General features: G+C 45.9%; 1 protein-coding gene across 1 annotated transcript in view; it reads left to right on the top strand.

Moving 5' to 3' along the window:
- LOC126188754 (neurotrimin-like) overlaps positions 1 to 24,137 on the top strand; it is a 336,147-nt gene that overhangs the window by 132,417 nt on the left and 179,593 nt on the right. The window contains exon 4 of the mRNA XM_049930363.1: positions 2,109 to 2,246. Within this exon, the coding sequence (XP_049786320.1) occupies positions 2,109 to 2,246 (138 nt within the window). The remainder of the gene's footprint in view (positions 1 to 2,108; positions 2,247 to 24,137) is intronic.

The raw sequence follows: 24,137 nt of genomic DNA, 5'->3' as shown, positions 1-24,137 counted from the left end.
TTCCCATGTCCCACCCGGTCTCCATCTCTCCACCCTCCTTACCCTCTCCCAAGGTGCCTTCCGCCAGCTCCCCCTCTCTGATGATGTCCTCCTCCTCTCCATCTACCCCTCCTATCAACTTTGATCCTCCCCCCCACTTCCTGTGTTCTTTCCTTTAGGCACCCTCCCTCCCTTCTCTTTCCTTTTTCCCCGCCCCCTTCCTCTACCCCTTTTCCGCCGGGCTTCCCCTCCCCTTTCCTCCCCTGCCCATGGCATCTATGCTCTTCCCGCTCCCTCTCCCACCCCCACTCCTCCTCTCTTGGCAGGTCCCCGGACTCGTACACGCACAGTGGACTTTCGCGCGCCGGAGATAATCGTCATCACTGTTTCGTGTGTGTGCCTTCGTTTTGTGTTTAGTGTTCTTTCGCCGTCACGCCACCACTGTTCGCGTGTGCGGTCGCAGTCATCCATGTTATGTGCGCCGTGTCAACAAGTGTTAGTGTTTTTTCTCGTCCAGCGTGAACGGCTTCATGTTTATTGATTGTGGTATCTACATTATTTGCATGCCGTTTTTATTGTCTTGTCTGTGCCACCTATATGTCATATTATTGTACCACTCAAGGCTGAACAGCAGCATAATAGGCTTCTGACAGCCCGCCTTGTATGAGGTGATTGAAATTACAATAAAGAATAAAAAAGGAGAGAGAGAGAATCAGATGCGCCAGCAGTTGCAGCATGTTGACGTTACCTGAAAAGGGGCTTTTAGGGAAGCTGTATTATTAGAATGAGGAATGTGCTAGTTCAGCGCTACGATCCTATCGCCATAGGAAGGGGATTCGAACGGTTAAAGGTCTGTTGACAAATGCAACTGTGGCGAGATTGATTTCGAAGTTCGAAGCCATGGGTTGTTTAGACGATAGACCCCGTAGTGGCCGACCGAGCACAAGGGGTAGTTCTGCTGAGATAGTTCAGGAAGAAATGGAGACTGTAGCGGATTCGTCTATGCACGGGGAAGTCAGCGCTCGTGCAGTTGCACGTCGTACCGGCATTCCATACACTAATGTTTGCTTGGCATTGAGGCGTACCCTCCGATGCTATCCGTACAAAATCCATCGGCATCATGAACTGTTACCTGGCGATTTAGTGAAGCGGAGGGCATTTGCGGGGTGGGCGTTTCAAAAGATGGCGGAAGGTGACGATTGGTTGAGTAACGTATTGTGGAACGATGAAGCTCATTTCACGCTCCGAGGGTCTGTCAACGCCCACAACTGCAGAATTTGGGCTACCGAAAATCCTAGAACTGTCGTGGAAACTCCATTGCACGAAGTCACGGTATGGGTCGGATTTACCACATCTACCGTTATCGGGCCTTTTTTCTTCGAGGAAATGCGTGATTCTGGTTTTGTAACTGCTACGTGACGGGTGAGGGGTATGCCGATATGTTACAGAATCGCATCATCCCCAGCCTGGCTGATAAACACCTGCTGGAACGTACGATGTTTATGCAGGATGGTGCTCCAGCCCATATTGCTAGACGCATGAAAGATCTCTTGCGCCCGTCGTTTGGTGATGATCGTGTGCTCAGCCGCCACTTTCGTCATGCTTGGCCTCCAAGGTCCCCAGACCTCAGTTCCTGCGATTATTGGCTTTAGGGTTACCTGAAGTCGCAAGTGTACCGTGATCGACCGACATCTCTAGGGATGCTGAAAGACAACATCCGACGTCAATGCCTCACCATAACTCCGGACATACTTTACAGTGCTGTTCACAACATTATTCCTCGACTACAGCTATTGTTGAGGAATGATGGTGGACATATTGAGCATTTCCTGTAAAGAACATTATCTTTGCTTTGTCTTGCTAATTATTGGTATTCTGATCAGATGAAGCGCCATCTGTCGGACATTTTTTGAACTTTTGTATTTTTCGGTTCTAATAAAGCCTCATGTCATTCCAATCATGTGTGTCATTTTGTACCTCTCTATCTACATTATTCCGTGATTTATTCAGTTTTCAAATTTATATTGACTTTTTGATCACCCGGTACTTTGCATGAACTCCGGTTCATTTCTCTCAGCTGGAAACCTTCAGTGTTCACGTCCCTGTCTACTACTGCTGGCCTGTTGCAGTTCCGCCGATGATCTGGATCCAGAACCAGCTCGTGGGCGCGTACGAGGGCCAGCAGATGACCCTGGAGTGCCATTCGGAGGCCTACCCCAAGTCCATCAACTACTGGACGCGGGAGAAGGGCGAGATCATCGCTCAGGGTCAGTCAGCAGCGCAGCCATATCGCCAACCATCATGCTAATGTAGATACTGCAAACTACTGGAAACTGCTGTCGAAGAATACCGCATGCAAAACATTGCACTACATAACGCACCACACATCTAGCTTGCATTACTTTACCATTAGTTTTAGAAACTCTAAGGAAATGCTTCATCATCATAACTGTTAGAAGTGGAAACTAAATTGGCGAGCACAGGACACCGAAGGAAGCGAATAACCCGATTAAACATAGTTCCGGATGTGACGTATTACGACAGAGTACATGGACAAATTGTAACTGCGTTCCGGAGGATTCAAACTGCAGATATGCAATTGAGGACAAACAAATTACAGAAAGTGTTCCGCATGGTCACCGTTCACGTGAGGGCAGGCTTCAGCACGTGTCCTCATATGTGTCCGTACAAGTTTAAAAAATCCCAGCAGTTTTCCGAAAGCACTGACAGCCATCCACAATGTGTTTTCGGAGTTCGTGGACACTACCAACAGGGATGGAATCCACAAAGGTTTCAAACATTCCTCAAAAAATATCCAGCGGTTTCAAGCGGGGGATCTGGGAGGCCATTTTATTGTTGAGTGACGAACGATACACTTGTTTCCAAAACGCTATTTATCAGTAATTTGATATGCATAAAAACGACAATATCAAATGAGGGCAGTTTATCACTTTGTAATTTACGCCTCACATGCAGTGCACTTGTGCAGACGCCCTACCGGGGAAACCATTGATTTTCGAACTTATGTTTATTACAATATATGATTTTTTTCTTTGCTCTCTACTCGCTAAGCGAAGTTACTTTCGCTTTATAAACGTATGTAGCAGAAAATTTTCATCGGTAATTCTATGTAAAAATGAAAACGGTTTTGGAAGAAGTAGCTAGTAAACACTTCAAAAAAAGTTTTGCAACACCCCAGATCCGAGAGTTATGGAACCTGTACAGAAAATTGGAATAGAGATCAACATAAACATCAATTCCGCCCTTTTTATTGCTCATGAAAATCAGACATTGCATGCTGAACCACCATACAGTGAGACCTTCAGAGGTAGTGGTCCAGATTGCTGTACACATCGGTACCTCTAATACCCGGTAACACGTCCTCTTGCATTGATGCATGCCTGTATTCTGGGTGGCATACTGTCCACAAGTTCATCAAGGCACTGTTGGTACAGATTGTCCTACTCCTCAACGACGATTCGGCGTAGATCCCTTAAAGTGGTTGGTGGGTCACGTGGTCCATAAACAGCGATTTTCAGTCCATCCCAGGGATGTTCGTAGGGCTCATGTCTGGAGAACATGCTGGCTACTCGAGTCTGGCTACTAGTCGAGCGATGTCGTTATCCTGAAGGAAGTCATTCACAAGATGTGCACGATGGGGGCACGAATTGTCGTCCATGAAGACGAATGTTTCGCCAATATGCTGCCGATATGGTTGCACTATCGGTCGGCGGATGGCATTCGCGTTTCGTACAGCCGTTACGGCACCTTCCATGACTACCAGTGGCGTACGACCTACCAATCTTCTTCAAAACGTCGAATGACTCTGCTGTGGGTTTGCTCCATTGTGGCCCATTACCTGTCAGCATGTCAAGAGTCAGCACTGTCTTTCCGTTGGAAGGACAACACTACTTCTTCAAGACTGCATGGAAATCCACTACTTCCGTGTGCATTGTCTTTTACTGCTCAGACTTTGAAAAAAAACCACTGAAATTTTACTGTGATGAACAATCTGGACTGTCTTTATGGACTTTGAGAAAATTTTAGCTTTTGACCAACATTGTATAAATAAGTGTGTGCATTTGATATCTTTGTTATTGTAATTATGAAAAATTTTTTCAAATCATTATTGGCCACTGCCCAAAAATATTCTGTAAAATTTTTTGTGGGGAGCATGGGGGCTATGTAAGTAGGCTGTTTAGATTTTTATATTGGTAATGCCACGTAGCGCTCTGTATGAAAATCACTGGCTGTGCTGTGTGCAGTCTGTGGCTAGTTTGCAATGTTGTCTGCCATTGTAGAGGGGCAGCTGGATGTTAACAGCGCGTAGCGTTGGGCAGTTGGAGGTGAGCCGCCAGCAGTGGTGGATGTGGGGAGAGAGATGGCGGAGTTTTGTAATTTGTCATGAACTGCTATATATATATATATATATATATATATATATATATATATATATATATATATATATATATATATATTATGACTATTAAGGTAAATACATTGTTTGTTCTCTATTAATATCTTTCATTTGCTAACTATCCCTATCAGTAGTTAGTGCCTTCCGTAGTTTGAATCTTTTATTTAGCTGGCAGTAGTGGCGCTCGCTGTATTGCAGTAGTTCGAGTAATGAAGATTTTTGTGAGGTAAGTGATTTCTGAAAGGTATAGTTTAATGTTACTCAGGGCCATTCTTTTGTAGGTGTAGGGATTTCGAAAGTCAGATTGCGTTGCGCTAAATAATATTGTGTGTCAGGTTAAGCACAGTCGTTTATAAATTGTTCTAAGGGGACGTTTCAACACGAAGTCCTGTGGCTGCACGAAAAGTATTATTCACCATGGTGGCGTTACTGTCAGGGTTCCTCCGAGCCATAATCCGTAGGTAGCGATCATCCACCGCAGTAGTAGCCATTGGGCGGCCTGTGAGAGGCAAGTGATCGACAGTTCCTGTCTCTCTCTATCTCCTCCATGTCCGAACGACATCGCTTTGGTTCACTCCGAGGCGCTTGGACACTTCCCTCGTTGAGAACCCTTCCTGCACCTGCCACTCATCTACTCTCTTCGCGTTCTTTCTGTATTTTCCATAAAGAAATAGCATTTCTAGTTCCTCTTTTTGTTTGTAAATATTTCTTTTTTTTCATACGGAGCAGCACTTGACATACGTGAGCGGCACAGACGGAACGAAGGCTTCTTTCCCTCTGTGGTCGTTTTATACCGGGATCGCGACGGTGCTACGGTTTCCTTCTTATTCGAAGTGGCGTGTTTCCTCATTTGTGTACGAAATCGCGAACTTCCGCATAAGACAGAAATCGGTTTCATACACAAAACAAATTAAAATCAGTTTGAATGCCATTAGTATTAGGACGTATTCCACCAACTGGCAAAAGTTTCAGGAGTTTAGTGTACTGCAATAACACTCAACGCTCTCTGTGAGCGAACAATTGGGCTAGGACCCACGTCATTTGATGGATACAAAGATCTGCCTATCTACTAATGGTAAATAGATTCACTTCGTTCTTCCATTTCTGTGACTTACACCACTTGGCATGCAACCCGACCATGTATGAACTGAACATGAAGTAGCCTTAATAAGTAGTGCATTGGGGAGTGTCCTCTGCCATTAACTTTGCAGTGGTTTGCGGAGTATGGATGTAGATCTCGATGTAGACGTAGACTGCTGGGTGTGTAATTTTGCTTGATCCGACGTCCCCTATCCTGTTCTTAACCTCATACGGAGTGTTTCTATTTGCATTGCGTAGAAACCAGTGATTGTCGAAATGCGGCCTGCCGGCCTTATGTGTCCATAACCAAGAATTCAAATGGTTCAAATGGCTCTGAGCACTATGGGACTTAACGTCTCAGGTTATCAGTCCCCTAGAACTTAGAATTACTTAAACCTAACTAACCTAAGGACACCACACACATCCATGCCCGAAACAGAATTCGAACCCGCGACCGTAGTAGTCGCGCGGTTCCGGCCTGAAGCGCCTAGAACAGCTCGGCCACCGCGGCCGGCAATCAAGTATTCTTGCGGCCTGTTGTTCTCAGCCGTATTTTATGGTAACAGGCAACTAGTAACTAACAGCCTAATGCCAAATGTCAACCAACAGGTTCTTAGGAGTGTAGTTTTCTTGCTCAGGAATAAACAAAAGTACTTTCAGAGGCACTAGTATTTTATGGTGTGCTTAATCCTCTTGCTGTGAGCATCCGGTCTTCGGAGTGCTGTTGGCAAGCGGGGTACACTCAGCCCTTGTGAGACAAATTAAGGATCTACTTGATTCCGAAGTAGCGGCTGAAATCTCATGAACTGACATGCGGCCGGGAGAGCGGTGTGCTGACCACATGCCCCTCCACATCTGTGTCCAGTGACGCATGCGGACTGAGGATGACACCTCGGCAGGTAGTACCGTTGGGCCTTCCAAGGCCGGTTCGGATGGAGTTTAGTTTGAATCCTTTCGATGCTGTGGGCGTGTGTACATGTCCTGGTATGCCGCTCCCCAAGGGTTGTGGGCATGAGTAAGCGCGCCACTAGCATTTTCCTACAGTGCTACGGACATCTGTATGCGTCCTGAGCCGCTGACCTTCCACTGCTGTCGACAGGTTACTTCCACATCTCGGTGAACAAAAACGTTTAGAGTAGTTATCGTACAACATATGTGCCTCATTACTTACTATTATTTGCAAAAAACTTTGTTTCGATATCTTGAATCATTTATGAGGTATGAAGATTGATGTGACCACATGATTCGCCATGAAGACTGATATGAGCACGTGATTCGCCATGCTCAATGACATGAATGGACGTGCCGCGCGTGGACCGTCTTTCGATATAAAACCTAATAACTTGAGAACGACATGAGACCTGCTTCTTCTCAGAGTTTTGAATTAAATTAGATTTCTTCTCTACATATCACTCACTGGAATGTATGAGCTAAAATCAGCCATGCGCAAAGTTTACTCATTACGTTTTTACCTCTCGAAAAATCTTTAAAATTTCGTGCAATGTTTTGGTTCAAATGGCTCTGAGCACTATGGAACTTAACTTCTAAGGTCATCAGTCCCCTAGAACTTAGCACTACTTAAACCTAACTAACCTAAGGACATCACACACATCCATGCCCGAGGCAGGATTCGAACCTGCGACCGTAGCTGTCACGCGGTTCCAGACTGAAGCGCCTAGAACCGCACGGCCACACCGGCCGGCTGTCTGAGTTTTGTCACGGAAGTAACACGGATTCATGAATTCTTATTACACAGACAGTCGCCTTCATATACGGTACTTACGTACATTTGTAGCAAGGTACATTAAATTAATAGAGACTGTTGTAATACAACACAGTGAGTAAAAGAAAAATGGCATTAATGTCAAGTATCAAACTTTTGTGATGATGTCTCATACTTCATTTAAATACGGGATGAGTCACAAAGGAGTTTACAAGTTTGGAATATTATATAAATTTATTGAAATAACTTACGGTATCGGTAGATATCTATTTAGTAGCAAACGACCTCTACTTTGATTCACCTAGTGCGTCAGATACCCCAGCCGCCACCAGGAGCGTAAGCGTAGACCACAGTTAAAATGTCTTCTTTTAGTGATGCGGAGGATGCTCGCTGTGTGTTTTGGGTCAATGAAACTGTGGTGTCACCGCCAGACACCACACTTGCTAGGTGGTAGCCTTTAAATCGGCCGCGGTCCGCTAGTATACGTCGGACCCGCGTGTCGCCACTGTCAGGATTGCAGACCGAGCGCCGCCACATGGCAGGTCTAGAGACAGATCCTAGCACTCACCCAGTTGTACGGACGACTTTGCTAGCGAAGCTACACTGACAAATACGCTCTCATTTGCCGAGACGATAGTTAGCATAGCCTTCAGCTACGTCATTTGCTACGACCTAGCAAGGCGCCATGACCAGTTATATTGAGATTATATAATGTATCAACAAGAGCAATGTTCACCCATTGTGGATTAAAGTTAAGTATTCAAGCAACTACGTACTTTATTTACTAGACTCAACTCCTTTAACTGTTCCAGACCTCACGCCATCCTGCGTGAGCTTATAGCGTGCATTTCGGCCTCCTCTAGCAACACGGTGTTGGCTCTTCTGCCAACACTACAGAAACGAACTGTGCAACAACTGTTCAGCGTAACATTCGCACCGAATACGCTGAAGAGCCTCCAGGCAGGAGATAAACGAACCTTATTGACACTGGTTGTTCGTTGCGATATGCTAAATCACCAGGCCGCCCGCGTTGTGATGATTATGTTGAACAGGTTAGTGAGAGCTTTGCACCTAGTCCGCAAAGAACAATGCGGCGTGCATCTCGTGAGACTGGCATTTCGCAAAAGACTGCTTGGCAAGTACTGCGTAGACATTTAGACTTGAAACCATTCGGATTCACAATGGCATAGCACATTAGTGATGCAGATAAAGTTATTCATAGGGAATTCTGTGCGGAAATTTTGCATCAGATAGTGGACGAAGAGACATTCCTGAACACAATAATCTTCAGCGATGAGCCAACATTTCATGTCAGAGGCATGGCGAACACCCGCCACTGCAGAACACAGAACTAAATTGAACTCCTCCCTCACAGGCCATGAAGGGCCAAAGGTACCGACTGGCCGCCGTGTCATCCTCAGCCCACAGGCGTCACTGGGTGCGGTAATGGAGGGGCATGTGGTCAGCACACAGCTCTCCCAGCCGTACGTCAGTTTACGAGACCGGAGCCGCTACTTTTCAATCAAGTAGCTCCTCAGTTTGCCTCACAAGGGCTGAGTGCACCCCGCTTGCCAACAGCGCTCGGCAGACTGGATGGTCACCCATCCAAGTGCTTGCCCACCCCGACAGCGCTTAACTTCGGTGATCTGGCGGGAACCGGTGTTACCACTGCGCCAACTAACCTAAGTACAGCAAACACATCCATGCCCGAAGCAGGATTCGAACCTGCGACCGTAGCAGTCTCGCGGTTCCCGACTGAAACGCCTAGAACCGCTCGGCCACCACGGCCGGCCGTACAGGAGAGTCAAAGTCAATTTTGTGTTATATTTTTACTTGGTTTTCATTTGTTTTCTGACAACTTAAACACGTAGACGAGTTTGTGATCCCGAGCTCAAAGTCAACACTGTGTTATGTAATTACTAACGTTGTGTTTCAGTGAATGGTACACTGTCAAACATTTTTGACTAGGTCTTTCGGAGAGGAAATGAATTACCGAAGAAAAAATATAGGGTGCTTTTAAAAGTCATACCGCTGTTCATATCTTTGTAAAAAACAAAGCTACAACGAAGGCAGTCATGCTGATCGATGTCCCCCTGGCGGCTAAAGAACATTTGCTTGAAACAATTTGTAATTTCCAGAATGAGATTTTCACTCTGCAGCGGAGTGTGCGCTGATATGAAACTTCCTGGCAGATTAAAACTGTGTGCCCGACCGAGACTCGAACTCGGGACCTTTGCCTTTCGCGGGCAAGTGCTCTACCAACTGAGCTACCGAAGCAGAGCACTTGCCCGCGAAAGGCAAAGGTCCCGATTTCGAGTCTCGGTCGGGCACACAGTTTTAATCTGCCAGGAAGTTTCAATTTGTAATTTGCATCTGGACAAAGTTATTTAGGGTGGTCACGATAAATGTGACACCCTGTGTATGCAACTGACCTCAATCTGTTGTAGAACTATGGACCACGCCCTGTGCTCAGTTGTTACGAAGATTTTCGAAAACGAAAATCTCCCCTGTAAAAGCCAATAATGAATCCGTAAACTGAGAGCTTGCGAATCTCAACTCCCTCCGTTTCCCCATGAGATTCACAGCGCTGTAGACATCGGCACTCACGGTAACGTCAAATTCTTCGACTTCAGGAAGGCATTTGATATTGTGCCGCACTGCCGTTCAGTGAAAAAATATGAGCATACAGGGGCCGGACCAGATTGCGACTGGATTCAGGACCTCTTTTCCGATGGGATTCAACACGTTTCTCTTAACGGAACAAAATCGACAAATGTAAATGTAATATCTGGGGTACAAGCACCCTTAGGAAATGTGATAGGAGCCGCTACTGTTTTCAGTGTACATAAATGATCTAGCAGAAAGAGTCGGTAAGTCTTTAAGATTGTTTGCAGATTAAGCGGTTGTCCATAAGAAAAGTAGTAACACCAGAAGACAGTATCGTTTTACAGAATGACCTGCAGTGGATTGATGACTGGGGTAGGACCTGCAGTTGACTCTGAACGTAAGTAAATGAACATATTGGGCGTAAATGGGAAAGGAAACCACTTCTATACAACTACACTGTTAGAGACACTTTGTGGAAACAGTAATCACCCGTGCCCAGGACTACCTAACCGAAGTGACCTTAAGTGGACTGACCACATACAACAAATAGCAGGAAAATTGGGTGCCAGACTGAGATTCAGAGGAAGAATCTTAAGGAAAAATTACTCGTCCGCCAAAGAAGTGGTGTACAAGGTGCCTGCTCGGCTGATTCTAGAGTACTGTGCATCAGTTTGGACCCCTTACCAGACCTGATAGAAGAAATAGAGGAGTCCAGCGAGCAGCTGCCTGTTTCGTCACGGTATCATTTAGACGGAATGAGTGCTTTACAGAGGTGCTCAAAAAACTCTAGTCGCAGACTCTGCTAGAGGGGCATTCTGCATCACCGAGAGATTTACTACCCAAATTTCGAGAGAGTACTTTCAGTGAAGAGTTAGACAATATATTAATTTTTTTGAAAGTCTCTTCGGGTTTGCTGCCGGATCCCAAAATCAACTTGACTCGATATTTCGGCGATTCAACTGGTCGCCATCTTCAGGAAAATGCTGCTTCTGCTGATGAGTCCCGCTGGGAACTGACGCTAGGTTTTTTTTCTTTTTTTTCTTTATTGTTATTTTTAAACCTTTTTACAGGCAGGCCTGCAGCAGCATACTACACCGCTCTTTGGCCTCAGAGAAACACAAAAGATACAAATGAAGGCAATTAGAGAAAAAAAGATGGTGGACTTATAAACGGAGACAAACACTTTTTAAAATACATGGTGCCGTTCACGGGCGTAGAGACCAAGATAAAATTTGTTCAGACACTTGGACACATACAGAGACGAAATTTGTCACACGTGAATGTAGGTGCACAGTACGAATAACACTGAACCACTTAAGCACAAAACGATGGCATACACAGAAACACGAGGCGTTGATCTCTGGCACGCGAATGTTCACTACCAGTGTACGAGTCCGAGGACCTTCCAAGAGAGGAGGAGGGGGGTGGGAGGGTGGGAGAGGGAAAGGGGAGAGCAGATGCCATGGGCAGGGGAGATAGGGGGAAGGGAGGAAGGGGGAGGGGAAATCCAGGGGGAGAGGGGGACGAAGGGGGTGGGGGAAAAGGAAAGAGAAGGGAGGGAGGGTGCCTAAAGGAAAGGACACAGGAAGTGGGGGGACGATCAAAGTTGATAGGAGGGGTAGATGGAGGGGAGGAGGACATCATTAGGGAGGGGGAGCTGGCGGAAACCACCTTGGGAGAGGGTAAGGAGGGTGGAGAGATGGAGACCAGGTGGGACATGGGAATACAGGCGCGGCAGCGGGCGGGGGTGGGAGAGGATGGGCGAGACAAGTGGGTGAGGAGGATCGAGTTTACGGGAAGTGTACAGGACCCATATGCTTTCAAGGAAAAGGAGGAGGTGGGGGAACGGAATGAGAACGTACAGGATCCGCGTGGGGGAGGGGAGACGGATGCGATATGCGAGGCGGAGAGCATGGCGTTCAAGGATTTGAAGGGATTTATAAAAGGTAGAGGGGGCGGAGATCCAGGCCGGATAGGCGTAACAAAAGATAGGGCGGATGAGGGATTTATAGGTGTGGGGGATGGTGTAGGGGTCCAGACCCCACGTACAGCCGGAAAGGAGCTTGAGGAGGCGGAGTCGGGAGTGGGCCTTGGCTTGGATTGTCCGGAGATGGGGGGTCCAGGAGAGGCGACGGTCGAGGGTGACGCCAAGGTACTTGAGGTTGGGGGTGAGGGCGATAGGACGGTCATAGACGGTGAGATAGAAATCAAGGAGGCGGAAGGAAGGGGTGGTTTTGCCTACAACGATCGCCTGGACGCCAGGTTGCAAATCGACGTCTTATATAGGCCACCGTTCAGTATACGGCGCATGCGCCGCCCATCGCGGTTTCTGCCTGCCAAGACAGGGAGGTGGCGCTCCCTTAGTGAAACACAGCTGGCAACGATATGTCGCACTGAGGGACCAAAACGAAGAAAGTTCAATTTTGATGCGAGATAATACAGGATTCCACATCTTCCTAAGAGGATACCCATTGTCTCTGTTGTTTAAATTATGAGCCAACCTAATTTCAATCGCCTCTTTATAGACACTGTTCCAAAAACCGGAAATGTTGGCAACTACCACAGTTTCATCAAATTTCATACTGTGTCTCTCATTTAAGCAGTGTTCTGCTACTGCCGATTTTTCCGGCTGTTGTAGCCTCGTATGACGGCTATGTTCCACACAGCTGTCATGCACTGTGCGAATCGAACGGCCAATGTAAGCTTTCCCACATTGACACGGAATTTTGTACACACCGGGTTTCCTAAGCCCCGAATCATCTTTCACAGAGCCGAGTAGTGCCCTAATCTTAGAAGGTGGACAGAACACACTCTTAACCTATATAGGACGTCGATTTGCAACCTGGCGTCAGTTCTCAGCGGGACTCATCAGCAGAAGCAGCATTTTCCTGAAGATGGCGACCAGTTGGATCGCCGAAATATCGAGTCAAGTTGATTCTAGGATCCGGCAGCAAACCCGAGGAAACTTTCAAGACTTATTACGCCGGGAAAGCCTACGTAATCGCAATATATTAATTCCTACTAAATACATCTCGCGAAATGGTCACGGCGAGAAAACTCGAGAAACTAGAGGTAATACGAAGGGTTACCGACAATAACCCTTCCCTCGTGCCATTCGGGAGAGGAACTGGAAAGGGGACCGGAAGTGTGAGTTACTGGTACTGTTACCGACGACTGTGCCGCTAAAGCGGAGTTATTGAACACAGTTTTCCGAAATTCCTTCACCAGGAAAGATGAATGGAATATTCCAGAATTTGAAACACGAACAGCTGCTAGCATGAGTTTCTTAGAAGTAGATACTTAGCCCGCATCTCGTGGTCGTGCGGTAGCGTTCTCGCTTCAAACGCCCGGGTTCCCGGGTTCGATTCCCGGCGGGGTCAGAGATTTTCTCTGCCTCGTGATGGCTGGGTGTTGTGTGCTGTCCTTAGGCTAGTTAGGTTTAAGTAGTTCTAAGTTCTAGGGGATTGATGACCGTAGCAGTTAAGTCCCATAGTGCTCAAAGCCATTTGAACCATTTTTTAGATACCTTAGGGGTTGCGAAGCAACTCAAATCGCTTGATACGGGCAAGTCTTCAGGTCCAGATTGTACACCGATTAGGTTCCTTTCAGATTACGCTGATACAATAGCTCCCTACTTAGCACTCATATACAACCGCTCGCTCACCGATAGATCTGTACCTACAGATTGGAAAATTGCGCAGGTCGCACCAGTGTTTAAGAAGGGCAGTAGGAGTAATCCATCGAACTACAGACGTATATCATTGACGTCGGTTTGCAGTAGGGTTTTGGAGCATATACTGTATTCAAACATTATGAATCACCTCGAAGGGATCTATTCATACGTAATCAGGATGGCTTCAGAAAACATCGTTCTTGTGCAACGCAGCTAGCTCTTTATTCGCACGAAGTAATGGCCGCTATCGACAGGGGATCTCAAGTTGATTCCGTATTTGTAGATTTCCGGAAAGCTTTTGACACCGTTCCTCACAAGCGACTTCTAATCAAGCTGCGGGCCTATGGGGTATCGTCTCAGTTGTGCGACTGGATTCGTGATTTCCTGTCAGGAAGGTCGCAGTTCGTAGTAATAGACGGCAAATCATCGAGTAAAACTGAAGTGATATCAGGTGTTCCCCAGGGAAGCGTCCTGGGACCTCTGCTGTTCCTGATTTGTATAAATGACCTGGGTGACAATCTGAACAGTTCTCTTAGGTTGTTCGCAGATGATGCTGTAATTTACCGTCTAGTAAGGTCACCCGAAGACCAGTATCAGTTGCAAAGCGATTTAGAAAAGGTTGCTGTATGGTGTGGCAGTTGGCAGTTGACGCTAAATAACGAAAAGTGTGAGGTGATCCACATGAGCTCCAAAAGAAATCCGTTGGAATTCGATTACTCGATAAATAGTGCAATTCTCAAGGCTGTCAATTCAACTAAGTACCAGGGTGTTAAAATTACGAACAACTTCAGTTGGAAAGAGCACACTGATAATATTGTGGGGAAGGCGAGCCAAAGGTTGCGTTTCATTGGCAGGACACTTAGTAGATGCAACAAGTCCACTAAAGAGACAGCTTACACTACACTCGTTCGCCCTCTGTTAGAATATTGCTGCGTGGTGTGGGATCCTTACCAGGTGGGATTGACGGAAGACATCGAAAGGGTGCAAAAAAGGGCAGCTGGTTTTGTATTATCACGTAATAGGGGAGAGAGTGTGGCAGATATGATACGCGAACTGGAATGGAAGTCATTAAAGCAAAGACGGTTTTCGTCGCGGCGAGATCTATTTACGAAATTTCAGTCACCAACTTTCGCTTCCGAATGCGAAAATATTTTGTTGAGCCCAACCTACATAGGTAGGGCTGATCATCAAAATAAAATAAGAGAAATCAGAGCTCGAACAGAAAGGTTTAGGTGTTCGTTTTTCCCGCGCGCTGTTCGGGAGTGGAATGGTAGAGAGATAGTATGATTGTGGTTCGACGAACCCTCTGCCAAGCACTTACATGTGAATTGCAGAGTAGTCATGTAGTTGTAGATGTAGTGGTACTAGAAGTTCCCTCCGCCACACACCGTCATTCGGCGTATTGATTTGTATGTGGGCTAAGGTGGCCTACACGATCAGGTTGGCGCGTTAGGGATAGGGAAAGTGGTGGTGGTGGTGGTGGTGGTGATTTGGATGAGGGTGGATGGGGGGGGGGGAAGGGGGGAGTATGGCGTGGTGTGGTATGGCGCCTCGGCTTTGTAGCATCCGTCCCGCGCCGTCCCCTCGCGCTCATGTAAAATTCATCGCTGGCCGATCTGAAGGCACGGCCGCGTTCGAGATCAGATCGATGCTCAGGCCGCACTCTCTCCGGCGCGGACCGGCGGGGGCCCGAAAGACCATTCTCCTCCGGAGAATCGCCTGCTCCAATTGGCCAATCAGCTCCAATTGAAGCTGTAGAAACGTTTACGGCGAGCGAGACAGTCCGGCTGCTCCAGCCCCGACCGGGCGCGTCCGTCATAATCTGGACGGCGCGGGGCGGCCTAAGCAGGGGCGATTGTGCCGCTACTTTTCCCGTCCAGCCGCGCGTGTATTTGGATGCTGCAGCGGCCGCCGAGACAATTCCGGCCGCCGGAACGGGGCTGCGTGGATGAGCGGCTCGATTGGCCGTCAAATTCCCATACAAGAGCCGAGAGCCGGGCTTTGCGGGGGGTGGGGGGCGTGGTCTCCACCGAGGACGGCCGCGTGCGGTCGAACGGGAATACATTGCGCGGAGCGGAAATATGTGTGACAGGAATAAATGTACCCAGTTCTCAGGCGGAATAACTATCTCGTAACGGGAATAAGCGAAAGAACATAGGTGTAATCGAGTTTAGGGTACTTTTCTCTTTACTCTGTCCTTTCGTTTTGCTGATGATACAAGTATAGTAATAACATCCAAAAACCAAGAACTAAGTGATGTAATTGTAAATGATGTTTTTCACAAAATTATTAAGTGGTTCTAAGCAAATGGACTCTCTTTAAATTTTGATAAAACACAGTATATACAGTTCCGTACGGTAAATGGCACAACTCCAGTAATAAATATAGACTTTGAACAAAAGTCTGTAGCTAAGGAAAAATTTCCAAAATTTTTAGGTGTGTCCATTGATGAGAGATTAAACTGGAAGCAACACATTGATGGTCTGCTGAAACGTCTGAGTTCAGTTACGTATGCTATTGGGGTTATTGCAAATTTTGGTGATAAGAATCTCAGTAAATTAGCTTACTATGCCTACTTTCATTCACTGCTTTCGTATTTCATCGTATTCTGGGGTAATTCATCGTTGAGTAGAAAAGTATTCATTGCTCAAAAACGTGTAATCAGAATAATTGCGGGAGCCCACCCACGGCCATCCTGCAGACATCTATTTAAGGATCTAGGGATCCTCACAGTAACCTCACAGTATATATATTCACTTATGAAATTTGTTGTTAATAATTCAACCCAGTTCAAAAGTAATAGCAGTGTGTATAGCTATAACACCAGGAGAAAGGATGATCTTCACTATGCAGGGTTAAATCTGACTTTGGCACAGAAAGTGGTAAATTATGCTGCCACAAAAGTCTTTGGTCACCTACCGAACAGCATCAAAAGCCTGACAGATAGCAAACTAACATTTAAAAATAAATTAAAAGAATTTCTAGATGACAACTCCTTCTACTCATTGGCTGAATTTTTAGATATAAATTAAGAGGGGAAAACAACTTAAACATTAGTGTCATGCAATATTTTGTGTAATGTAATATCTTGTACAGACATATTTTATTAACCTGACACGTTCCACATCATTACGAAGTGTCGTATTCATGATCTATGGAACAAGTATTAATCTAATCTAACCTAATCTACTACTGTATTATTTTTCGACCTGAAATTTTACTAAATGTACTAGGCGAACAAAAAGTCAGTATACACTTGAAAACTGAATAAATCACGGAATAATGTAGATAGAGAGGTACAAATTGACACACATGCTTGGAATGACATGGGGTTTTATTAGAACCAATAAAAATACAAAAGTTCAAAAAATGTCCGACAGATGGCGCTTCATCTGATCAGAATACCAATAATCTGCATAAAAAAGTAAGACAAAGCAAAGATGATGTTCTTTACAGGAAATCCTCAATATGTCCACCATCATTCCTCAACAATAGCTGTAGCCGACGAATAATGTTGTGAACAGCACTGCAAAGCATGTCCGGAGTTATGGTGAGGCATTGGCGTCGGATGTTGTCTTTCAGCATCCCTAGAGATGTCGGTCGATCACGATACACTTGCGACTTCAGGCAACCCCAAAGCCAATAATCGCACGGACTGAGGTCTGGGGACCAAGCATGAAGAAAGTGGCGGCTGAGCACACGATCAACAAACGACGCGCGCAAGAGATCTTTCACGCGTCTAGCAATATGGGGTGGAGCACCATCCTCCATAAACATCGTACGTTCCAGCAGGTGTTTATCAGCCAGGCTGGGGACGATGCGATTCTGTAACATAACGGCGTACCTCTCACCCGTCACGGTAGCAGTTACAAAACCAGAATCACGCATTTCCTCGAAAAAAAAAAAAGGCCCGATAACGGTAGATGTGGTAAATCCAACCCATACCGTGACTTTCTCGTCGTGCAATGGAGTTTCCACGACAGTTCTAGTATTTTTGGTAGCCCAAATTCTGCAGTTGTGGGCGTTGACAGACCCTCGGAGCGTGAAATGAGTTTCGTCGGTCCACAACACGTTACTCAACCAATCGTCATCTTCGCCATCTTTTGAAACGCCCAATCCGCAAATGCCCTCCGCTTCACTAAATACCAGGTAACACTTCATGATTCCGATCGATTTTGTACGGATAGCATCGGAGGGTACGCCTAAGTGCCAACCAAACAGTAGTGTGTGGAATGCCGGTGCGACGTGCGACTGCACGAGCGCTGACTTCCCCGTGCATAGACGATCCCGCTACAGTCTCTATTTCTTCCTGAACTGTCTCAGCAGCATTACGCCTTGTGCTCGGTCGGCCACTACGGGGTCTATCGTCTATACAACCCGTGGCTTCGAACTTCTAAATCAATCTCGCCACAGCTGCATTTGTCAACATACCGTTACCCGTTCGAATCCTCTTATTACGGCGATAGGATCGTATATCTGAACTAGCACATTCCCCATTCTGATAATATAGCTTTACTAAATGCGCCTTTTCAGGTAACGTCAACATGCTGCGACTGCTGGCGCATCTTATTCTCTCTCTCATTACAGCTCCTTTTATACACGATTGTCATGCGCAGTCACTGACGTTTTACGCCATCTGTCGGACATTTTGTGAACTTTGTTTTATTTTTTTGTTCTAATAAAACCCCATGTCATTCTAAACATGTGTGTCAAGTTTTACCTCTCTATCTACATTATTCCGTGGTTTATTATGTTTTCAAATTTATACTGAGTTTTTGATCACCCGGTATTTAAAGAGTAGAAAAGCCACATTTTTCTTCACAAATGCGTCTTATGTGAAATTGTGCCCTCGGTACTCTGTTGCATGTCGCTATACGTCTTCCAAGATTCAAGTCAAGAAGCAAGAGATTGAAACATTCAGTACCAGAAGATGCTTCGTCTTTGAGACAAGCAGTGCTTCGCTTAGGTGTACTTGCCAGTTAAAGCTATGAATCCATTCCATATAATTCCAGTGCTTATAACTGAGTTCTTTGATTTCAAAGATTCCGCTGAAACACTATTGTCAAAATGGTACAAATGGTTCTGAGCACTATGGGACTGAACATCTATGATCATCAGTCCCCTAGAACTTAGAACTACTTAAACCTAACTAACCTAAGGACATCACACAACACCCAGTCATCACGAAGCAGAGAAAATCCCTGACCCCGTCGGGAATCGAACCCGGGAACCAGGGCGCGGGAAGCGAGAACGCTACCACGCGACCTCGAGCTGCGGACAAACACTGTTGTTAATTCAGGCGTGTAAAATTCGGCATTTAATCTCATTGGCCGGAGCAGAACTGTGTTCAGTGATGAGGCCGCTTTCGAACTGAGCCCTGATAACCGGCGAAGATGCGTCTGGAGAGGCCCCGGAAAGCGGTGGAATACCAGCCTCACTGTCGCTCGCCATATGCCCTGCAGCCAGGAGTGGCGGTCTGGGGTGCCATTTTTTTTTTTTTTTTAATCGAGGACCCCTTTGGCCGTCATCCGCGGCACGCCTATGGCACAAGGGTACGTCAATGATATTCTACGCCCCGCTTTGTTGCAATTCATAGTAAACCATCATGGCCTTATATTTCAGCAAGACAATGGTCGCCGGACTCGGCGAGAATTTCCACTTCTTGTCTCCGTGCTTCATAAACCCCACCATTCCCACAAGGTCGTCTGATCTTTCCCAAGTTGAGATCGTTTGGAGCATTATGAGGAGGACCCGCGAACCACCTTGGGATTTTGACAATCTAATGCACCAGTTGGACATTATTTGGGACAATGTCCCTCAGGAGTACATTCAACAACTCTACCAGTCAATGCCAAGCCATGTAACTGCTTGCATAAAAGCCAGAGGTTGACCAACGCGTTAATGACTTGCACAATTTGTGAGGCTCTTCCTCTTGAATAAATCATCCAATTTTTCTGAAATTATAATTATATGTTTGTCTGTACATGTACATGAAATCTACCGATATCCATCCCATTCGGACAGTTCCTTCGTGGTGTGACGTCTTTTCTGTCTTAGACTGTATGAAAGCTAAACGTTATTACCAAATTTCTTGAAAAGTTCTTGACCAATTTACCTTAAATGTTTATGCAGTACTCAAATGAACATTCGGACGAATGCAGACCACATATTGTTAATATATATCGGATTATGAGCACTAACTACAACGGAATCAGAATTTTGCAGTAACATTAAACAGGACTCTAAGTCAGAGAGAGGGGGGAGGAGGAGATGGGCAGAGGGGTGGGAGGAAATGGACATAAAAAGAGGGAGTGTAGAGATGGAAAGAAAGTGGTGGCTGGAGGCATTGGACAGAGAGGGGAAGGAGAAGATCAACACAGAAAGAGAGAGAAGGTAATGATCAGAGAAAGGGGGAGAGAAAGGGGGCAGGAGGAAGTAGAGAAAGGGGGGGTAAGGAGAAATTGGACAGAGTAAGAGGGAAGTAGGAGGAGATGGTTAAAGAGATGGGGAGTAACAGATTAAAACGTATATCCCATTGGCGAGGAAACACTGACAATGAGAAAGGACGGGATGTTAGAACGTCAGGGTATAACATTCATGGTACTAGAAGGAACTGTAGAGGGTAAAAATTGTAGAAGAAGACAGAGATATGAATACATCCAGCAAATAATTGAGAACCTAGGTGGCAGGTGCTTCTCTGAGATGTAAAGGTTGGTACGGGAGAGGAATTCTAGTGGGTCGCATCAAACCAATGAGAAGAGTGATGATTCAACAAAATAAAATAAAAGTAAAATTAAAAGTTCCGTACGTATTAGAAACTTTTGCTTTCTCTTTTCTTTTTTCCCCGTTTAACCAAATTGAGTCACACAAAAACATGGGCGGGCGTGAACAGCTACTGTTTTAGATATTGAACATGTATTAAGGCCTCAAATTTGTTTTCTTGTGTCTTCAAAATTAAAAAAATATATATATTGCTCATACTTACCAAATTTCTGCATTTCTTGCTGTCGACGAGCACAAGATTCAGAAGTGAGCTGTCAAGATCAACGCAACCTGGTAGATGATGACGGATCTTCTCTTGTTTTTCTTTTTATTTTTCCCAGTGGACCAAACTGTTGAGGTCGTCGGTCCCTAGACTTACAATCTAATTAACTAGCTTATGCTAAGAACAACAAACACACCCATGCCCGAGGGAGTACTCGAACCTCCGGCGGGAGGAGCCGCGCAATCCGTGACATGCCGCCTCAAACCGCGAGGCCACTCCGCGCGGAAATTTTCTCTGCCGACACCTGAAGTTACCGAAGCTTCAGGTTGGAGGAGGTTTCGTAAGCGGGTCAAAGTCTAAGGCCAATGCTTTCGCACAAAACTCCCACCCAGGGAACCTAGACTGTGATGAACTCCGTTCCTTCAGGAAAGGTGAAACGGCAGTTTCGCCACGTAGACACTATAAAGGGTCAAGGACCTGCCCCACTGCCCCACTGCCAAACCAATACCTAAAACAGCTGCTCTCAAGCGCGGCCTACCACACCCTAGATTTTAGTGACATACACTCTAAGGAACACAGCCCGAACGTATGAGAACATACCTAGACAGCGACCTTATGAAAGGTAGGCAAAGATATGAGATTTCCAGAGAGTTATCGCATTTTTAGATTTATTCTTGTAGTTTCAAGACTATTTTAGAGGCAGGTGCAACCTAACACAATATCCCCAAGACACAATCCAGATTTGGGAGCAGGCACTAATGGAATGGGCCCACCAACACTTCGCCGATTGTTGCAGCTAGTACTGAGCGAGGTGGAGCAGCGTCAAAACAGAGTAGCGTCAAAACACTGGTCTCGTAGTCAGGAGGAAAGTGGTTCAAATCCCCCCCGCCCCCCCAGACAATGCCGATATCCGTGGTTTCCCAAACCGCTTAAACCAGATGCTGGGATCCACGTGATGTAGCTTTTTATTTAGGGATCCCTGCCACATACGTTCGTTTCCTGCACACATACCTCCAAAGTACCTTGAGTTTAGAAAGGTGTCTCCTTAGATAGTAACATCAATGCCAGTTTACACAGTAAGGTGGAGTGCTCCGGTCAATGCAATGTTTTCGTTGTTTATGTGCCATTGGCGGACCGCATGGGATTACCCCTCTATGCGTACGGGCACGTCTGTCTTCAGACGGTGCATGGACTCCCGGGCCTCAGTCGATGCCTCCGAGACGCGTAGACCGCATAACTTTCAAGCAGAGGCGCCTTGCTTGCAACGTGGTCAGAAGTCAACCCAATATCATCAGCCAGTGGAAATTTTCGGCCTGCCTGTAGTCCGTTCGCTTTCAGGAACAGTACTTCAGCGTAATGGCATTTGGCCCACGATTAACGTGGCGCCAGAACGTACGTATGGAGCTAGAAAAAGAACATTCATTCATTAACAAGTCTTAGATACTACTTGCAACAGAAATAAATACCACTTAAATAGTATTTTCCAACTTGATGTGCACCAGAAGGGCAGGCTACACATCTTTGGCACTAGAGAATTTTTTTCTATAGGGAACTCAGATATGACTAGTGAGACAAATAATGAAAATCATAATTTTCTATATTGTTCGGCTCTGTAGGATCCTCAATGCGTTATTGTGTACCGGTAACTTGTCTTCTACAAAGCTATTTTCGAAGTGTCAGTCCTCATCTATACGTTCGTCTTTTGTGGAAACGTTTATAGAAACACAATACATGTTTTGAGTTAATTCCACTCGCAGTTTACACTGTTGTACTATAGTTTATCAGGAAGAAAGAATGCTGTGGCACTTTAGTAACCATATTTTTTAAAACAATAATAATCAGTTGATGGGACATTCAACCCGCAAGGGAAGTACATTGAAACTTTCAGCAAGACGCATGCTAGAAATTCCGAGTCTGAGAACGCAGAGGTGGTAATCTGTGATCAAAACGCTTTTACAATATCGTTATTCAGTGTTTTTGAATGAAAAGTTAAAAAAGTTAGAAGCAAACATTCAGCTCCGGCGAGGAAAATGTAGACAACCTCTCGAACAAAACCAGACGTATCTTAGGTCAACTGCTAGATACGTTCATGCAGTGGAAGATAGGGCTTGCTGGGAAGCATTTAGAAAGTTACTACGAATTTCATTCAATGACACAAAAAGTTAAGCTCGTAGAAGCAACGGTCCAGTGTAGGCCCAGTTCCGTACATATACATACCATTTGCTGTTATGTGAATCATTAGATTATCTATCATCTGACATCACTACAACGACCGCTGGAGTGCATTGGTGTTGTCCTCACGTGGTCTTGTTATCAAATCTAACATTGTATGTATGTAATGGGCCATTAAAACGACAGACGGTGAGGTGCGCGTTGTGAAGGTCAATGAAGAATGCTGTGTGCTTGCTTCAAAAAATGTTATCAGCATTTAAAAGATCTGGAAGGGGGAACTACACGCAGTTAGCTGGTGCCATTGTGCTATATCCAGGCAAGAACGACGTTTGAACATAGTAGTGGCCTGATGTTGGACTGAATAGGAATATCGGGGAAATCACACATGTCTCAAGTTTATGGTTCACCACGTGTGACTACGCTAAATTAGCATTACCGTACGGTGCATCAAGTGCACTGTAACCTCTTCCCGTATGTCCTGCCATCCTGTCACTAGTAATGGTCTCAGTACAACACCCTATGTCATCCTTCACAATTAGTTGGAAACTAGCATTAGCTGAGCTGCCAAAACGCCAACTTACCAGTAGGCTACTGTTAATACCACAATAAAAACGGCTCCCTTTGGAATGGTACCTTTCTTGACAAGTATGGACTGTTGACGAGTGGAGTCGTATAGTTATTCGGCGACAGATCTGTGCTTTGCACTACTTCAGATAATGCTAAGAGATATCACACATTCTGTCAATGTTTTGCAGTCGCATACTGCTGTTATCTCTAGCGTCGCTGCATGGGCATCCATCGGGTATGACGTCAAGTCACCTCTGTTAGAGATACACTATGTGATCAAAGGTATCCGGACACCTAGCTGAAAAAGACTTGGCGCCATCCATCATAATGCTGGAATTCAGTGTGGCGTTGGCCCACCCTTAGCCTTGATGACAGTTCCACTCTCGAAGGCATAGGTTCAGTCACGTGCTGGAAGGTTTCTTGGGGAATGGCAGCCCATTCTTGACGGAGTGCTGCACTGAGGAGAGGTATCGATGTCGGTCGGTGAGGTCTGGCACCAGGTCGGCGTTCCAGAACATCCCAAAGGTGTTCCACAGGATTCAGGCCAGAACTCTGTGCAGGCCAGTTTATTACAGGGATGTTATTGTCTTGTAACCACTCCGCCACAGGCCGTGCATTATGAACAGGAGCTCGATCATGTTGAAAAACGCAATCATCAACCTCGAATTGTTCTTCAGCAGTGGGAAGCAAGAAGGTACTTAAAACATGTAGAGCAGTGCTGCGACAGTGCCACGCAAAACAATAAGGGGTGCAAGCCCCCTTCATAACAAACACGACCACACCATAACACCACCGCCTCCGAATTTTACTGCTGGCACTACATACACTGGGAGATGACGTTCACCGGTCATTCGCCATACCCACATCCTGCCATCGGATCGCCACATTGAGTACCATGATTTGTCACTCCTCACAACGTTTTCCCATTGTTCAA

Source organism: Schistocerca cancellata, chromosome 5 (genome assembly GCF_023864275.1).
Source record: "Schistocerca cancellata isolate TAMUIC-IGC-003103 chromosome 5, iqSchCanc2.1, whole genome shotgun sequence".
Classification (NCBI taxonomy): Eukaryota; Metazoa; Arthropoda; class Insecta; order Orthoptera; family Acrididae; genus Schistocerca; species Schistocerca cancellata.
Note: the sequence above shows the minus strand (reverse complement) of the source record. Positions and strands in the feature narration are given on the sequence as shown.